The sequence below is a fragment of the Theobroma cacao genome, chromosome 3 (genome assembly GCF_000208745.1).
Source record: "Theobroma cacao cultivar B97-61/B2 chromosome 3, Criollo_cocoa_genome_V2, whole genome shotgun sequence".
Lineage (NCBI taxonomy): Eukaryota > Viridiplantae > Streptophyta > Magnoliopsida > Malvales > Malvaceae > Theobroma > Theobroma cacao.
The window spans coordinates 35,706,649-35,725,690 of NC_030852.1; the positions used below are offsets into that span (position 1 = coordinate 35,706,649).

General features: G+C 36.2%; 2 protein-coding genes across 2 annotated transcripts; both read left to right on the plus strand.

Annotated features, from left to right (window-relative positions):
• LOC18606843 lies at positions 443-3,316 on the plus strand. Its single transcript, XM_007040686.2, has one exon. It carries the CDS (start codon positions 617-619, stop codon positions 3,017-3,019), a length of 2,403 nt encoding a protein of 800 aa, XP_007040748.2. The 5' UTR covers positions 443-616; the 3' UTR covers positions 3,020-3,316.
• Positions 12,199-14,993, plus strand: LOC18606844. The gene has a single exon (XM_007040687.2). It carries the CDS (start codon positions 12,323-12,325, stop codon positions 14,768-14,770), a length of 2,448 nt encoding a protein of 815 aa, XP_007040749.2. The 5' UTR covers positions 12,199-12,322; the 3' UTR covers positions 14,771-14,993.

Consider the following 19,042-nt stretch of genomic DNA (forward strand, 5'->3'; position numbering starts at 1 on the left):
TACTTTAAAAACTAAGAGTGTATGATGTTTCCGTATATAAAGATAACTATTTTTTAAATGAGCTGAAGATTTTGATTGTACGAGACAAGAATAATATTAGGTTGAAAAAGAAGCAATGATTCATCATGACAAAATAGAGTTGAATAATCTAATATTATTCTCCAAAAAATTTGATTAGCTTTGGAACATTTGAAAAATCAATAATGATTTTCTTTCCCGATAATTAGTACTAAATTATTGGCTGCTTGTCCTTCAGTTATAAACCGTGAGGAAATCAATTTCATCTATAATTGTTAAAATCATTAATTATGTCTATAAATTATGAGCTTTAATGTTGACGAAGGCAAAATATTGAAGAGGCAGAGCCTTTTGTAAGTGCGAAGGAACCACAAGCTGTCAATTTTTTTTTAATGTAAAAGATTTACAAAAATTTGGGTTTTTAAATATACTACTCAAACCTCCATTCAACCCACACAAATTGTGCTCAATGCATGCCAAGTCTCAAGAGTGAGCCAGTTCCATTAGAAAAAGTGGAAAGAAAATGGCTTGACTTGGCTCGCTCCCTATGTTGTGCTTAAAGAGTGAAGTGAGAAGGAAAAGAGTGTAGAGGGAAAATATGGTCCACATCTCTCTAACCATCCCTTTTGGTGTGAAAAAGCTTTGGGACAAATGGAACATACGAGGGTCTATTTTGTTCAGTCTCTGGTTGCAGGTCGTGCTGATTTTTGTGGCGCCAATCAGAAAATCCGCAAGGAAAACATGGGTGATCTTGCTCATCTGGTTTGCTTACTTGTTGGCTGACGCAGCTGCCAATTTTGCTGTTGGTCTCATCTCCAACAGCCAACGCAACCAATCCAACAATCGTAATCAGCCCAATCCAACGGAGAGCACTGATCTGCTAGCATTCTGGGCGCCCTTTCTTTTACTACACCTTGGCGGCCCTGATACCATTACTGCTTTTGCTCTTGAAGATAATCAACTGTGGCTGAGGCACTTGCTTAGCCTCGGGTTTCAGGCCGGAGCTGTTCTTTACGTCTTCGTCCAATCGCTTCCCAACGAAAATCTATGGATCCCCACAGCGCTCATGTTTGTCGCTGGAATCATCAAGTACGTCGAGCGGACACGAGCTTTGTTCCTTGCGAGCTTGGACCAGTTTCGGGATTCCATGCTCAAAGATCCGGATCCTGGGCCCAACTATGCCAAGCTTATGGAGGAATACGCTTCGAAGAAAGACGCCAAACTTCCAACGCGAATAAATATGACGCCAGAACCTGATAAAGAATCCAAGGCTTCTGATGTTCCACCCAAGGAAGGCGATTTGAATCATCTCGAAGTAGTGCACTATGCTTATGACTACTTCCAAATATTCAAGGGACTGGTGGTCGATCTCATCTTCAGCTTCCGAGAGCGTGATGAGAGCCGTGACTTCTTCACTAGGAGGACAGCCGAAGACGCTCTGAGGATAATTGAGGTCGAACTCAACTTCCTGTATGGGACTCTCTATACCAAGATGGAAGTTGTGCATTCTACCATAGGATATATTTTCCGATTCATAGCTTTTGCGGCGAATCTAGCTACTCTCGGAATCTTCTATTTCCAAACGAAAAAAGATGAATTCCACGGAGTTGATATAGGAATCACCTACACCTTGCTCCTCGGCGCCGTCGCTCTGGATGTGGTAGCGTTCCTCATGCTCATTTTCTCGGATCGGACTTTTGCTTCTATATTCAAGTACCTTGAAAGTCCATATTGTAGGCCCATTGCTGCTTTCTTCGGTGGTTTCCTTGCTCTCAAGAAGCCCCGGTGGCACCGCTGTAAAAAATGTGGGATACAGAATTCTGACCATCGCCATCATGCGTTGGTTACTCCCCTTGGGTTTCGAAGGTGGTCTGGATCCATTTCAGCACACAACCTAATAAGGTATTGCCTGAAAAGCCGTAGGACAACTATCCATGAATTCCCCAGTTTGTGGGTAATTATGTTTGAAAAAATCCATCATCTGTTGGGAATCGATAAAGTCATAAAGAAAGTTGGCGATGGCATGACCAAGATCAAGGGAAAAATCAGTCCGTGTAACACCTCTCTTCCCAATAAGGTCGTGTCTTCTAATAGCAGTGGCTTACCGGGCTCCATTATTATCAGCAAAGTCATTAGATTTTTAAAGTGTATTGAAGAAAAGGTAAATCAATTTTTCAACTGGGCTTTCAAAAAAATTACCAAACCCGTTAAGGATTTGGTGGATGAGATGATGTACGTGTCCAGTGAGCCATTCACCCTGGAGCTATGGAAATTTATCTTCGAGGAGCTAAAAACTAAATCTGAGTTTGCAGATACCCCAGAAACTGCAAAGAGGATATCCTCAGCCAGAGGTGATTGGGTTTTAACGGATACTGATTCGGCAAACGATCGTAGCAAGTTGCTGAAATATGTGAGTGATGTTCCATATGACGAGAGCCTTCTCTTGTGGCACATTGCTACTGATCTCTGCTACAACACTGACACTGAGGAAGAGGCTGAAAAAGAATTCAGTAAGATTCTCTCGGATTACATGCTGTATCTTCTAATTTTTCAGCCATCTATGATGTCTGCAGTGGCGGGCATCGGAAAAATAAGATATCGAGACACTTGTGCCGAGGCTCAAAGATTCTTCGAGAGACGGAGTTTGCGACCGAACGCAGACAATAAGGCCTGCGAAGAAATTCTTTCAGTGAATACAGATGTCGAACCTGTGACAGTGAAGGGAGACAGAAGCAAATCTGTGTTGTTCGATGCAAGCATGCTCGCCCAAGAGCTAAAAAGGTTGGAAAGGAAGGACAGATGGAAGCTGATTTGCAGAGTGTGGGTGGAATTAGTCTCATATGCGGCAAGTCATTGCAGAGCAAGCACACATGCTCAGCGGGTAAGTAAAGGTGGAGAGCTTATTACGTTTTTCTGGTTGCTGATGGCTCACTTTGGACTTGGGGAGCAGTTCCAAATCAACGAAGGACATGCAAGAGCAAAACTCCTCGTGGGAAAGTAACCGATCCAGTGAATCTTACATTGGATTCCTGGAGATGGAACCCAACATCTATTTCCTTTATGTTAAGTGTGTTTCTCTTTTTAGAATAAATTTATGTTGTAGGTGGTCGGTGATAGGTGTTCAGAATTAACTCCAAGTTTTCTTTGGCAAGGAATAAACGTATATTGTAATGTGATTCTAGTGTAATTTAAGTTGTTATGTAGTATAATTTTTTTGTTTGCTTTCGCAGTACTTTGCAAGAACAGAGATATTACAATGTAATTATTACATATGAATAAAAATTCTTTAATTTGTCTCTATTTAGTGTTATGTTTGAATTTATCATAATTTTATATCATGTATCTAATTTTATACTATTAATAAAAATATTTTAAAATTTTAAATTTTAAAAAATAAATTTTAAATCTTAAATTTTAAATTTTGAATTTTAATGCGAGATTTTTTAACATTATATATATATATATATATATATATATATATATATATTATTATTTATGTTAGGATAGTCTTGAATTGTGATTTAATTAGGATTGTTTAATTCTAATTAAATTAGTATACCTTATAAATAGTCTTTAAATCTAGTTAGATTAGAATAACAATTTCTAATTCTATTAGGATAAGATTCCTAATTAAATTAGGATAAGGTTATTGTATTTGATACTATAAAAGGACCCTATGGGTTAAAGAATAATTATCACCTAGATTTAGAGAGAGTGATTTAGGTGTACGTGGGATAAGGGTTATGAGTTTGAGACTGTTCTTGTAATCTCCTGATTTTTCTCTTAGTGAATTTTTCTCTGTTGTTGTGCCCGTGGACGTAGGTCATCAAAAGACCGAACCACGTAAATTCTTGTGTTCTTGTGGGTGTGCTTGATTTCTTTCTTTCTTTATTCTATTGATTGGGTTAGATCTTGGGCAATTCTTTAGAGACAATTCCGCAATTTCCCAACAAACTGGTATCAGAGCTTCAAGGTCTTGGATCAATCTGAATCTCGCTATGGCAACTTCGTCGACCAAGTATGAGATTGAAAAGTTTAATGGAAGAAACGATTTCAGCCTGTGGCGTGTTAAGATGCGCGCATTGCTAGTGCAACAAGGACTGTTGAAGGCACTGAAGGGAAAAGAGCATCTTCCCTCGAATTTATCTGATGGTGAGAAAGATGACCTTATGGAAAAAGCACATAGTGCTATTCTCCTTGCTTTGTCTGATGAGGTGCTAAGAGAAGTCACGGATGAAGAATCTGCTGCTGCAGTGTGGTTTAAACTCGAAAGTATTTATATGACCAAGTCCCTGACGAATCGGCTTTATATGAAGCAACGATTGTATACTCTCAAGATGAGTGAAGGTACGTCCGTTAATACCCACATTGATGAATTTAATAGAGTTATTCTTGATTTAAAGAATATCGATGTTAAAATTGAGGATGAGGACCTAGCCCTAATTCTTTTATGTTCTTTGCCTCCATCGTATGAAAATTTCGTGGATACTATGCTTTACGGCCGAGACACTCTCACTTTCGAGGATGTAAGGGCATCTTTAAATTCCAAGGAATTAAAGAAGAAAGTTGGTGGTATTCGGAATGAAAATCAAGCAGAAGGTTTGGTTGTAAATAGAGGTAGAGGTAAAGAGAAAGGCTTAGACAGAAAAGGTAAATCTAGAGCAAAAGGGAAAACTTGCTGGAATTGTGGTCAGAAAGGGCATTTTCGTCAAGACTGTATCAAATTCAAGGATGATGAAAAGTTTAATAAGTCTGAGAATACTGCAAACGTGGTTGGAGATGACTTTGATACTTTTGAGGAAACTGATAATGTTCTTGCAATTACTAATTGTAACCTGATGGATACATGGATCTTGGATTCGGCTTGTTGCTTTCATATATGTCCTAGGCGTGATTGGTTTACAACTTATCAATCTGTTAATATGGGCACTGTACAATTAGGAGATGATTTCTCTCTCTCAGTTGTTGGAATTGGCACAATTAGAATCAAGATGTTTGATGGTATGGTAAGAACACTTGAGGTAAAACATGTCCCTGACATGAAAAAGAATTTAATATCCTTGAGTTTGTTAGATAAGAAGGGCTACAAATATAGTGGCCAAGATGGTGTCTTGAATGTATCTAAAGGAGCCTTAACTATCATGAAGGGCAAGTTATCCGGTGACCTTTATTGTCTAGTGGGAAACACGGTCATTGAAACTGTTTCTGTGGTCTCATCTAATGATCCTGAAGATGATGTAACACGTTTATGGAATATGAGATTTGGTCATATGAGCGAGAGAGGGATTAGAAAACTAAGTAAGCATAGTTTGCTGTGTGGTCAAAAGAGTGGAAAGCTAGATTTCTGTGAGCAACATAGAGTGAAATTTAGCACTAAAACTCATCAAACCAGGGGTACAGTAAACTACATCTATTTAGATTTGTGGGATCCTTCTCCGGTGGTATCAAAAGGTGGATCATTATACATGTGGATCTTTATTGATGATTTTTCAAGAAAGGTGTGGACGTATCTTCTAAAGGCTATGAGTGAAGTGTTAACCACCTTTTTGCATTGGAAGGTATTGATCGAGAAGCAGACTAAGAAAAGGATCGAGAGCTTTCGAACAAACAAAGGTTTGAAATTTTGCAAAGGTGAGTTTGGTCTATTCTACAAGAATGAGAAAATCGTTAGACATCGCACTGTCGACAAAACACCATATCAAAACGATATTGTAGAATTGATGAAGAAAACACTTTTGGAGAGAGCAAAATACGTGTTCTCAAATGTTGGCCTAACCAAAGTATTTTGGACAGAAGCTATCAACAAGGCTTGTTACTTGGTAAATCGGTCTCCATCAACTGCAATTGAATTTAAGACTCCCAAGGAAGTTTGGTCTGGTAAGCCTGCTGATTATTTTATATTGAGAGTATTTGGTTGTCCTGTTCATGTTCATGTGAGTGATGGTAAACTTGAGTTGAGGGCGACAGAGTGCATATTCCTAGGCTATGCATATGGGGTGAAGGGTTATTGGTTGTGGTGTACTGATTGTAAGTTCCCCAAGTTTATGGTGAGTCGGGATGTTACCTTTGACAAGTCTGCATTACTTTGTGGGATAAAGTCTAGAATTGCAAACACATCAGACCAAGAAGTTGGCAAGCAGGTGGAGCTTGAAATCAATGCTCTTGTGACAGTGCGAGATGATAGTGAAATCCAGAAAGAATTGCAAGAGGTACAAGAATTGGTATCTCAACGAAGCATTACTTGTATTGATGGTGATTTTGATTCTTATGTTTTATTTGTGGAAGTAGAGATTGAAGAGCCTTACTTTTATCATGAGAAAATTATATATGTCGAGTCTTCTAAGAAGATTGAGTCTCTACACTGGGATCAAACATGGGAGCTTGTGAAAACACCTAAAGTTACTATTGAAGTTGGCTTAGTGTGTGAAGGAGGTGCAAACATTAGTCGTAATGTGGTTGGCTTCTCCAAATCAGATTTTGCTGGTGATCTAGATAGTAGAAGATCTCAAACGGGGTATGTGTTCACTCTCTCAGGATCTGCAATCAGTTGGAAAGCAGTTCTTCAATCAACCTTTGCTTTGTCTACAACTGAAGCTGAATATATGGCTGTGACCGAGGCAGTGAAGGAGGCTTTGTGGCTTAAAGGCTTGGTTAGTGATCTTGGTTTTGAACAAACACAAACAGTTGTGTTTTGTGATAGTCAAAGTGCTATACATTTGACTAAAAATCAGATGTTTCATGAGAGAACCAAACACATCCAAGTCAAGTGTAACTTCGTTCGAGAGATTATTTCTAAAGGTGAGATTGTAGTAAAGAAAATAGCTACAGATGAAAATCCGGCAGATATGCTAACTAAGTCAGTTTCTGGGATAAAGTTCAAGCATTGCTTGGACTTGATCGGTGTTCGTAGTGCTTGAGGCCCATTGGGGCAGTGGCGGTGTCGACAGAGATTGGTTCGTAAGGTGGAGCTTGGTGAATTCAAGCCTAAGGTGGAGATTTGTTAGGATAGTCTTGAATTGTGATTTAATTAGGATTGTTTAATTCTAATTAAATTAGTATACCTTATAAATAGTCTTTAAATCTAGTTAGATTAGAATAACAATTTCTAATTCTATTAGGATAAGATTCCTAATTAAATTAGGATAAGGTTATTGTATTTGATACTATAAAAGGACCCTATGGGTTAAAGAATAATTATCACCTAGATTTAGAGAGAGTGATTTAGGTGTACGTGGGATAAGGGTTATGAGTTTGAGACTGTTCTTGTAATCTCCTGATTTTTCTCTTAGTGAATTTTTCTCTGTTGTTGTGCCCGTGGACGTAGGTCATCAAAAGACCGAACCACGTAAATTCTTGTGTTCTTGTGGGTGTGCTTGATTTCTTTCTTTCTTTATTCTATTGATTGGGTTAGATCTTGGGCAATTCTTTAGAGACAATTCCGCAATTTCCCAACAAACTGGTATCAGAGCTTCAAGGTCTTGGATCAATCTGAATCTCGCTATGGCAACTTCGTCGACCAAGTATGAGATTGAAAAGTTTAATGGAAGAAACGATTTCAGCCTGTGGCGTGTTAAGATGCGCGCATTGCTAGTGCAACAAGGACTGTTGAAGGCACTGAAGGGAAAAGAGCATCTTCCCTCGAATTTATCTGATGGTGAGAAAGATGACCTTATGGAAAAAGCACATAGTGCTATTCTCCTTGCTTTGTCTGATGAGGTGCTAAGAGAAGTCACGGATGAAGAATCTGCTGCTGCAGTGTGGTTTAAACTCGAAAGTATTTATATGACCAAGTCCCTGACGAATCGGCTTTATATGAAGCAACGATTGTATACTCTCAAGATGAGTGAAGGTACGTCCGTTAATACCCACATTGATGAATTTAATAGAGTTATTCTTGATTTAAAGAATATCGATGTTAAAATTGAGGATGAGGACCTAGCCCTAATTCTTTTATGTTCTTTGCCTCCATCGTATGAAAATTTCGTGGATACTATGCTTTACGGCCGAGACACTCTCACTTTCGAGGATGTAAGGGCATCTTTAAATTCCAAGGAATTAAAGAAGAAAGTTGGTGGTATTCGGAATGAAAATCAAGCAGAAGGTTTGGTTGTAAATAGAGGTAGAGGTAAAGAGAAAGGCTTAGACAGAAAAGGTAAATCTAGAGCAAAAGGGAAAACTTGCTGGAATTGTGGTCAGAAAGGGCATTTTCGTCAAGACTGTATCAAATTCAAGGATGATGAAAAGTTTAATAAGTCTGAGAATACTGCAAACGTGGTTGGAGATGACTTTGATACTTTTGAGGAAACTGATAATGTTCTTGCAATTACTAATTGTAACCTGATGGATACATGGATCTTGGATTCGGCTTGTTGCTTTCATATATGTCCTAGGCGTGATTGGTTTACAACTTATCAATCTGTTAATATGGGCACTGTACAATTAGGAGATGATTTCTCTCTCTCAGTTGTTGGAATTGGCACAATTAGAATCAAGATGTTTGATGGTATGGTAAGAACACTTGAGGTAAAACATGTCCCTGACATGAAAAAGAATTTAATATCCTTGAGTTTGTTAGATAAGAAGGGCTACAAATATAGTGGCCAAGATGGTGTCTTGAATGTATCTAAAGGAGCCTTAACTATCATGAAGGGCAAGTTATCCGGTGACCTTTATTGTCTAGTGGGAAACACGGTCATTGAAACTGTTTCTGTGGTCTCATCTAATGATCCTGAAGATGATGTAACACGTTTATGGAATATGAGATTTGGTCATATGAGCGAGAGAGGGATTAGAAAACTAAGTAAGCATAGTTTGCTGTGTGGTCAAAAGAGTGGAAAGCTAGATTTCTGTGAGCAACATAGAGTGAAATTTAGCACTAAAACTCATCAAACCAGGGGTACAGTAAACTACATCTATTTAGATTTGTGGGATCCTTCTCCGGTGGTATCAAAAGGTGGATCATTATACATGTGGATCTTTATTGATGATTTTTCAAGAAAGGTGTGGACGTATCTTCTAAAGGCTATGAGTGAAGTGTTAACCACCTTTTTGCATTGGAAGGTATTGATCGAGAAGCAGACTAAGAAAAGGATCGAGAGCTTTCGAACAAACAAAGGTTTGAAATTTTGCAAAGGTGAGTTTGGTCTATTCTACAAGAATGAGAAAATCGTTAGACATCGCACTGTCGACAAAACACCATATCAAAACGATATTGTAGAATTGATGAAGAAAACACTTTTGGAGAGAGCAAAATACGTGTTCTCAAATGTTGGCCTAACCAAAGTATTTTGGACAGAAGCTATCAACAAGGCTTGTTACTTGGTAAATCGGTCTCCATCAACTGCAATTGAATTTAAGACTCCCAAGGAAGTTTGGTCTGGTAAGCCTGCTGATTATTTTATATTGAGAGTATTTGGTTGTCCTGTTCATGTTCATGTGAGTGATGGTAAACTTGAGTTGAGGGCGACAGAGTGCATATTCCTAGGCTATGCATATGGGGTGAAGGGTTATTGGTTGTGGTGTACTGATTGTAAGTTCCCCAAGTTTATGGTGAGTCGGGATGTTACCTTTGACAAGTCTGCATTACTTTGTGGGATAAAGTCTAGAATTGCAAACACATCAGACCAAGAAGTTGGCAAGCAGGTGGAGCTTGAAATCAATGCTCTTGTGACAGTGCGAGATGATAGTGAAATCCAGAAAGAATTGCAAGAGGTACAAGAATTGGTATCTCAACGAAGCATTACTTGTATTGATGGTGATTTTGATTCTTATGTTTTATTTGTGGAAGTAGAGATTGAAGAGCCTTACTTTTATCATGAGAAAATTATATATGTCGAGTCTTCTAAGAAGATTGAGTCTCTACACTGGGATCAAACATGGGAGCTTGTGAAAACACCTAAAGTTACTATTGAAGTTGGCTTAGTGTGTGAAGGAGGTGCAAACATTAGTCGTAATGTGGTTGGCTTCTCCAAATCAGATTTTGCTGGTGATCTAGATAGTAGAAGATCTCAAACGGGGTATGTGTTCACTCTCTCAGGATCTGCAATCAGTTGGAAAGCAGTTCTTCAATCAACCTTTGCTTTGTCTACAACTGAAGCTGAATATATGGCTGTGACCGAGGCAGTGAAGGAGGCTTTGTGGCTTAAAGGCTTGGTTAGTGATCTTGGTTTTGAACAAACACAAACAGTTGTGTTTTGTGATAGTCAAAGTGCTATACATTTGACTAAAAATCAGATGTTTCATGAGAGAACCAAACACATCCAAGTCAAGTGTAACTTCGTTCGAGAGATTATTTCTAAAGGTGAGATTGTAGTAAAGAAAATAGCTACAGATGAAAATCCGGCAGATATGCTAACTAAGTCAGTTTCTGGGATAAAGTTCAAGCATTGCTTGGACTTGATCGGTGTTCGTAGTGCTTGAGGCCCATTGGGGCAGTGGCGGTGTCGACAGAGATTGGTTCGTAAGGTGGAGCTTGGTGAATTCAAGCCTAAGGTGGAGATTTGTTAGGATAGTCTTGAATTGTGATGTAATTAGGATTGTTTAATTCTAATTAAATTAGTATACCTTATAAATAGTCTTTAAATCTAGTTAAACTAGAATAACAAATCCTAATTCTATTAGGATAAGATTTCTAATTAAATTAGGATAAGGTTATTGTATTGGATACTATAAAAGGACCCTATGGGCGTTAAAGAATAAATTATCACCTAGATTTAGAGAGAGTGATTTAGGTGTACGTGGGATAAGGGTTATGAGTTTGAGACTGTTCTTGTAATCTCCTGATTTTTCTCTTAGTGAATTTTTCTCTGTTGTTGTGCCCGTGGACGTAGGTCATCAAAAGATCGAACCACGTAAATTCTTGTGTTCTTGTGGGTGTGCTTGATTTCTTTCTTTCTTTATTCTATTGATTGGGTTAGATCTTGGGCAATTCTTTAGAGACAATTCCGCAATTTCCCAACAATTTATTTATACATACGTTATATAAAATTATAAAAAAAAAAACACTTCACCAAACAGTAAGTGAAGATAAATAATTTCAATTTATGTAATTATTACAATATTAATTTTCCACGTAGCAGAACAACAATGGCATCTTTTTAGGAGGTAATGGAGACCACTTCTTTTTCCATTTCTTTTTTTTTTTTTAAATTTCTTTTGGCAATGATTTGTTCTGTCTTTTCTCCTATCACTCACTCCATGTCTTGAAAGAATTTGTAATCTATAATTTAACATATATTAAAATGATTTATAACTATAATTATAATTTTCAAATAATAAGTTTTGATGTTTATATATAAATGTGTGTGCGCCTATATGTGTGCGTGCGTGTGATATCCAAACATTTCAAAAGAATTCGGAAGATAAACAAGCAGGATTATCGACAATGACAAAGGCGTTACTGGATTAAGTAAGAAAAAAATGTCATATTAAGTGCTTCATAAAAAATAAATAAGATATTTCAAACTTATATGGAGCAAGTAAGAAGATATATAAAACGTGAGCACTACATATCAAATTAACATCCTCAATGAAGAATAATGATTCTGTCGCACATGCTTGATTCACAGGTTTAGGTAAATAAAGTGAGGTTGGCAAGAATCTTAATAAAACTACGCTTCCCCTTTCACCCTTGTTCATCATAGGTGTAAAAGGGACCTTGAAAGGATCCCTGACTTCCATCCAACGTCACCAAAACTAATTTTAGAATAAGAATAACTTGTGCCTCAACGATATTCTATTCGTAAGCAACTCAATTAAGTTTTCAATACCCTTTTCATGTTAGAGGAAAAGAATATGAGTGCAAGGATTAGTTCTTTTTGTCAAATTATATTACCACTATTATTAGATTAAGGGGAATCGAGGGGATTTTTCTTTTTTGCACTGTTATTATAAATTAATAAGTAAAAGTAAAAGAAATAACTGTGATACCAAAAATTTACAAAATACATTAAGTAAGTTTTAACATTGTTTATTGGTTGGTGTATTATCTTCTTACTTAAAGAGTAGAGTTCGAATCTCTCTTTTTTAATTATAAAAAAAACGAAGATAAAAGAATTTTTTAATAAAATATTATCAAAAAAATTTCTTTCTAATTCCGTTACAGAATGTGAAGGAATAAATAAGTCTCTTTCTTGACTGCAAAGTTTGGGAACTCCAAATGATTATAGAATTGTCATCAAATTGGATTCGACTCAGAATTTATAAGAAGAGCTTCTGGCATAGAATTTCACCCACACCTTTAGTTTCTTCCAAATCTGATAATTTTCCATTTGCTCAGCTTAATTTTCTCTTCAGCCATTAGACAATGTCTTCGTCTAAGGGTGATTCAGTGCAGCATACAGATGCCGCTGCAACCATCTCCATTCAGAGTATCATTGACAAGCTAACCGACTTGCGTAAACTCCTTGACGAGAAGGTGATCAAGGGCGATGTTCCTGATCGAGGCAGTCAAGAGGGAGGAATCAAATTAGCTCCCAGTGAAGATGGACAGGCAAAATTAAACACTGACCTTGAGAAAGTTTGCAAAGAGCTCGATTATATGATTAGAGCTTTTGACAAACTGAAGAAATTTGAAGGTGATCTCAAAGAACCGCTAAAAACTCTTGACAACAATGTGAACGACATCCTGAAAGATCTTGAAGTGTTGAAATCCTCAAGTGGTTCCTTAAAGCAGATTCAACAAAATCTTAAAGTTCTGAGAAGCAACATCACCAAAGTGAAAATTCAGATCCCATTGCAGCATCAAGCCTCAAACTTAATTTCTGACGCAAGTCGTTATTTGCAGGCGACTGTTGCCAGCAGAGAAGAAGGTGATCTGCCTAATCTATACGAAGCCGCAAATATACTTGAGATCAAAGGCTCTTTTTACGAAGAGATTCAAGACAAATATAATGGCCTTGATAAGAAAGCGCTCAAGATGTGCCTGTTGTGTTTCGCAATCTTCCCCGAGAACGCAGAAATTAAGAAGAGCCTTCTAAGATTTTGGTGGTTTGGAGAGAGGTTGATGGAAAATCCAATCGTTACAGGAGAAAAGGAGAATATGGATCGTGTGAACGATGTTCTTGGAGAACTCATCAAGAAAGGATTCATTGAGCCTGTCGAGAAAAAAAGCAGATTGCCTGCCACCCGTTATAAGATGCACCCAATTGTTCGTTCTTTATTGATCAAGCTTGCCAAGGAGGCTAACTTCTTTGATTACGATGCCAAAGGAATCCCGACGATGGATGTTTCAGCGAGCGAAAAGTCATGTTTGATAAAATCCGAAGGACATTCTCATTGGTTCTCCAAAAATCCTTTCCAGGAGGGAGAGGAGCAGAAAATCAACCCGGGTGACCAACAAAAAACAAATTCGAAAGGGAGGCAGCAAAAAAATTCCAAAAAGCAACAACAAACAAATCAGGAAAAGCAGCAGCCAACAAGTTCAGAAAATCAGCAGAAAACGTATCAGGAAAACCAACGGAAACAAAAGGAGCTGCTAAAAAATCTGGAAGAGCTGCAGACACTGTTCAACATTAGTAAGCAATTTCCTGACTTGCCTGAGGAGAAATTTTCCAAAATAAAGGGCGTCCGCGTCCTTTATCTGGGAAGATGGGAGAGCACAGCTGAGCGTCATATGGAGGTGGAAAGCACTGAATTCTTAAAAGGGTTGGAAAAAATGAAGGAGTTAAGGTTTTTTAGTCTTCAAGGAATCTCCGGAATCTCGACGCTCCCAAAATCTCTTGGTAAGCTCATCAATTTGAGAATCTTAGATCTTAGAGCATGTCACAACCTGGAGGAACTACCAAAAGAGTTAGGCTTACTTAAGAAGCTGACTTACTTGGATATGTCCGAGTGCTATTTGATAGACAACATGCCCAAGCAGCTAACTTCACTCTCAGAACTCCAAGTGCTTAAGGGCTTTGTCATTAGCAAAAATAGACACTCATGTACTTTTGGTAACTTGACAACACTCTCTAAGCTGAAGAAACTCACTATCAATGTGAATAGCGATGAATTCTCAATAGATAAAGCGGAAGGAGATCTCTATAGATTTCAGGCGCTTCGGAAGCTTAGAATAGCATGGGGAGCCGGATCGTCAAAATCGATAGATGGAAACAAAGAGGAGAAGAAAGGCAATGGAAACCAGGAAACCAATGGAAACAAGAGGAAATTCTACAAACGGCAACAAAATGATGCAGCAAAGTCAATGCTTTCGAATTTGAAAATGCCATGGGGAGCCTGCGGAGAGGGAACGTCAAAATCAGTAGCTGAAAAAAAGGTGACTGCTACAACAGAAAAATCCACGCTTGAAGGCAAAGATGAGATCAGGAAAATAGATTATGGAAAACAGGAAAGCAGTGAAGGCGAGAAGCAAGGAAGTGATGCTGCAAAATCAGGGGCCAAAAACCTGAACGACAACAAAGATGCAGGAAAGCAGAAAACTGAAGAGGCTATCAGCCTAGAGAAATTAGACCTCCAATGTTTCCCAAGACCGGAACCACCAAGTTGGCTGGTGCCTGAAAAACTAGAGAGCCTAAAGAGCCTCTACATTAGAGGTGGAAGACTCAGTTACCTGGGTGAACCGAAAGGTAGTAAGAAGTGGGAAGTTGAGACTTTACGTCTGAAGTATTTGACTGGCGTTCAGATAAACTGGAAAGATCTGCAGACTCAGTTTCCAAAATTGACATATTTGGAGAGGGTCAATTGCCCTGGAATCACATTCTGCCCTTGCGATGCAAACGGAGTATGGCGAAATCTTGAAAAAGAAAAATAAAAATATTGGTGTTGGAATATCAAGAATTTGCCAGAAATGGCATCGCCAATTCGCCCTGCAAGTTATTATCTCATCCATTCTTGTTGTTAATTAAAGTGTGCTGTATTTCGCTTATGTACATAAATTCTTAAATTCCTTTCAATCTTCTGCTTACATTTGCATTTCCTTCAATTTACAAATGTTATTGCCCTAATGCTTGCAAAGGCTTGCAAGGACTTCTTTAGTTCTTCTTCATTTCTCATAACTTCCTTGTTCTTTTTTGCTGCTAATTTAACAGTCTCCAGAACTACATGTTCCAATGACTCTGGGATAATTTCATTGTCGCTAGGAGCAGAAACATCTTCGTCCAAAAGATAAAATCGAGTGCCTATATTTTGTTTGGCTTTCATATTTCCCTTTTGAGATGCTACTTTTGACTTCAAATTTAAACCACCTTCAGCACGCAACCCATTGTTTCTCCTGTATGTCTTCTTAGCTACCATCCAAGGTCCAAATTTGGTAGACACAAAATCTTTTTCTTGATCACCACAGTTCTGGTTCGTCTTCTGTGCCTGTTCCTCTGTAATTCCTTCCTGCTCTTGTCGTCTCAAAGGACAACCATCAATGTCATGACCAAACCTTCCTTAGTGAAAGCAGAGCATTCTGAGGCCTTCATATTCTACCCTCTGTCGTCTACCTTCTATACACCTTTGAAACAAGGGGTTTGTTCAGATGCAACTCAACACACATTTTGGCAAACTTCCCCCTTGAAGCATAAGCCGTAGTACGATCCACTTTCAAAGTCTTTCCTAGCTCATTACCAATTCTCGATAATATTCCACTGTCATAATACTCAAGTGGCATTCCTGGAAGTCTGATCCACGCTGCTATGGAGTCAACAGAAGCTTCATTAGAGCAGAATTCGAGTGTCCATCGTCTAATAGTACTGAGGTAATGACGAGCAATGAACCTGGGGCCCTCAGTTAAAACATGATCGAAATCAGACTTATTCGAGAACCTAACGCAGTAGAAACCGTTATCCAAATCCACCACTTGGAAGTCACCAATAAGTGACCACAATTGCTTCACCCTAATACATAGATAGGTGTAGTTAATATTCCTGCCTAGCAACTTCACAATAAAGGCATTCCTCCATGGCCTGCGAATTCTCCTTTTGTCTTCCTTCGATAATCAGATATAAGGGCCATCTGCTATTCCATCAAAGTTGTCATCATCAGAGTCCACATCCTCTAATATTTCTCCTTCTTCTTCCGATTCAGATTCCCCAAAGGACTCAATATTGTGATTGTGCAGCCACATACTACGATATGATGCTTGCATGGTGGTCTTTGGTGCATCAGTACGATTGACTTCTATCTTCTCGTTTGACACCATAGGAGAACTAGATCTGTCCAATTGTGATCTGCCTCTCTTCAATCCAACCCTATTCAATCCATCCTGTCGTTTACCCACCTGGCGTTTCCGCCTCCATGGACCAACAAAAGCTTAGATTTGGTTTTCGTGGTGGGCTTCGTTTGACTTTTCCTACTCTGGAGAATCTCGATACTTTAGATATGATTTTAAACTTTAATTTTTTATGAATTAATTTTAATTTTTATTAATAATGTACATAAAAATTAATTTTAAATTTATTTTAATTGAATATTTAACGAATATCGTATGCACAGATTCAAATAACAATTCAAAAAAATTTAATTAAATATGTACAGAATCTGAGTACCTTTTTAAATAACGAGATTTTTGTTAGGATACTTTAAAAATAACAAGTACTTTACTTGTTGAAATCTCTATTTAAAACTACAATATCAATAGTTAATCATAAATGTTTATTTGATAAAAAATAAAAATATAAAGGTTTAATTACATGCAATAAAAAAATAAAAATTTATTTAAATGTTTTTAAAATATATAGCTTGTGGGCTTTTTATGTATTATGCCAATAAAGTTTAATACTAAAACATGGCACATAATTAATACAAAGTATAAAACAAGAGTTTAGGTAAGAAGGTATATATAAAAAAAATTCCCTAGGTGATTCTAAAGTGCAAATAGTGATTTATCAGTGATAGAAATTGATTTAAAGGTAATCACCAAAGACCAAATAAGATTGATTCTAAAATAATCCATTAAAATTTAATTGGTGAGAAAATCCATTTCTGGTCTAATATATTCGGAAAATAATTTATTAATTCAAAATAGAATCATCAAAATGTAAATATATATTATTTTATGTTGATAAGATTAAATAAGGACTAGGGATTAATATTTCAAATTTGATGATTGACAAAAAGGAAAAGGGATATTTTGATGATAATACAAATGCTCTCGATGTTTCCATACATATAGCATGAAATTTTTTTGTGACGTTATATATACAATTAAAATTGCAATCACAACCAAGCCATTGTTATTGCATAAAACATAATTATTACATTAGTGGAAGAAATAAAATGAATAAATTAAATAAATCAATAAAATTATCATTTACTTTTAAAAATTAATATAAAATTAAATCAAACTCACATATGAAAATATATGAATTTAAAACTAATATTTTAAGTAAAACTTTATAATTTTCTTTTTTGTACTATATTCATTCAACTATTTTATTCTTTCTTTTTTAACTGTTTTTTTTTTTTTAATTTCAACGTTATTCAATTTTCAATCCTTTTTTCCTCATACTATTTTTCTTTTTCTATCCCTAGATAATTTTTAATTCTTCACTTTATTTTTCTCCACCCTCTTTCTTTATTCCCTTTTCCCTTTTTATTTGCTTCATCTTCAGAGATTCATGTTATTGTTTTTTTTTACTTTGGTCTTCATCACTCTTATCTCTTTTTTTTGTTCCTTTTCTAACATTCACTTCTTTCTTCTTTTTTTTTTAATTTTTCATATTTATTCTTTCGTCACTCTATTCTTATTTCAACTTTCTTTTTATAAATCCTTTTTTTTTCTTTATTCTCTTTTTTCTTCTTCACTCATTCCTTTTTGACATTTTCTATTCCTAGATAATTTTTACTTCTTCACTTTTTTTTCTTCTCCATTCTTTTTCTTTTTCCTTTTTATTTACTTGAACTTCACAAATACTTTTTGTGCCTTTTTCTAACCTTCCCTCCTTCTTTTGTCACTTTCTTTTTGTTTACCTCTCACTCTTTCTTTTTCTTTTTTTTTATAATTAAAAAAACATATATTTGAACCTTACTCTTTAAGTAAAGGATTATACATCAATTAATGAGTTAAATACTCGGATGCCTCTCTCTTTTTCTTATTTCTATATTCTTTTTTTTTCTTTTTATTAATTGTTCTTCAATCTACCCTTTCTATTTTTTCTTCATTTATTCACTTTCTTTTCTTTTCTTTATTCTTAATTCTTGTTCCTCTTTCCTTTTTTTTTTTCTTTACTCAACTTCACCCTATATTTATGCCTTTTCCTTTCTCAATATTTTCTATAGTATATTCCTTTCTCTCCTTCCTTCTCCCTCTTTTTCTTTTCAATTTTCTTTAATCTTTATATCCTTTTATCTTTTTCTTTTTCCTCTTTATTTAATTCTTAACGTTCACTTGGTTGCTTTTGTATTTCTTTTTTCCTTTCGTTTTGTTTCTTTAGTCAATTTTCCCCATTATTCATCTTCACTTTTTCTTGTTCTCAGTACTCATTCTTTTCTTCATCTTATCTTTTTCACATTGTTCTCTTTTAATTCTTTCATATTTGAAATATTATTATGATGATATTATTAAATCCATAATTATTATGAAAGGTGAAGAATTAGTTAGTTAAGTACTCTGTTCAGATAAAATTTGCAAAGTTGTTTGTTAAGATTATTAAATAAAATTAAAACAATGTAAAATATAAGAAAATCACTTTAGCAAAAACACGATTCCTTCCTTTGCAATTCCACCCAAGAGGAACTCATCTATAGTCTTGTGTAATACTACCTTTTTTCCGTTAATTAATTTAATCCCTTTATTATCTCAAAAATTACATTTATCTAAAACTTTTAAATTTTTGGTAAATTACAATGATTCATGATTCTAATAAGTTAGTTTTGTATTATTACTATTACCTTTCCAATATAAGGTTCGCATTAGCGTCATGTATATTTTTTCACTTTTACCCTTAAAAGTATTGTTTAGTTTGTCACTTTTAAATTTAGGAATGTCAATTGGTACCTTATAATTGGGTACCTTGCATTACCCAACCTAATTAAGGAAAATTAAGGTACTTTATAATCGAGTTTGGATGATAAAACTACTATTATTATGAAATTGGGT

Coding starts and splice junctions, on each gene's coding strand:
- LOC18606843 (XM_007040686.2), top strand. CDS start 617: ATGGTCCACATCTCTCTAACCATCCCTTTTGGTGTGAAAAAGCTTTGG.
- LOC18606844 (XM_007040687.2), top strand. CDS start 12,323: ATGTCTTCGTCTAAGGGTGATTCAGTGCAGCATACAGATGCCGCTGCA.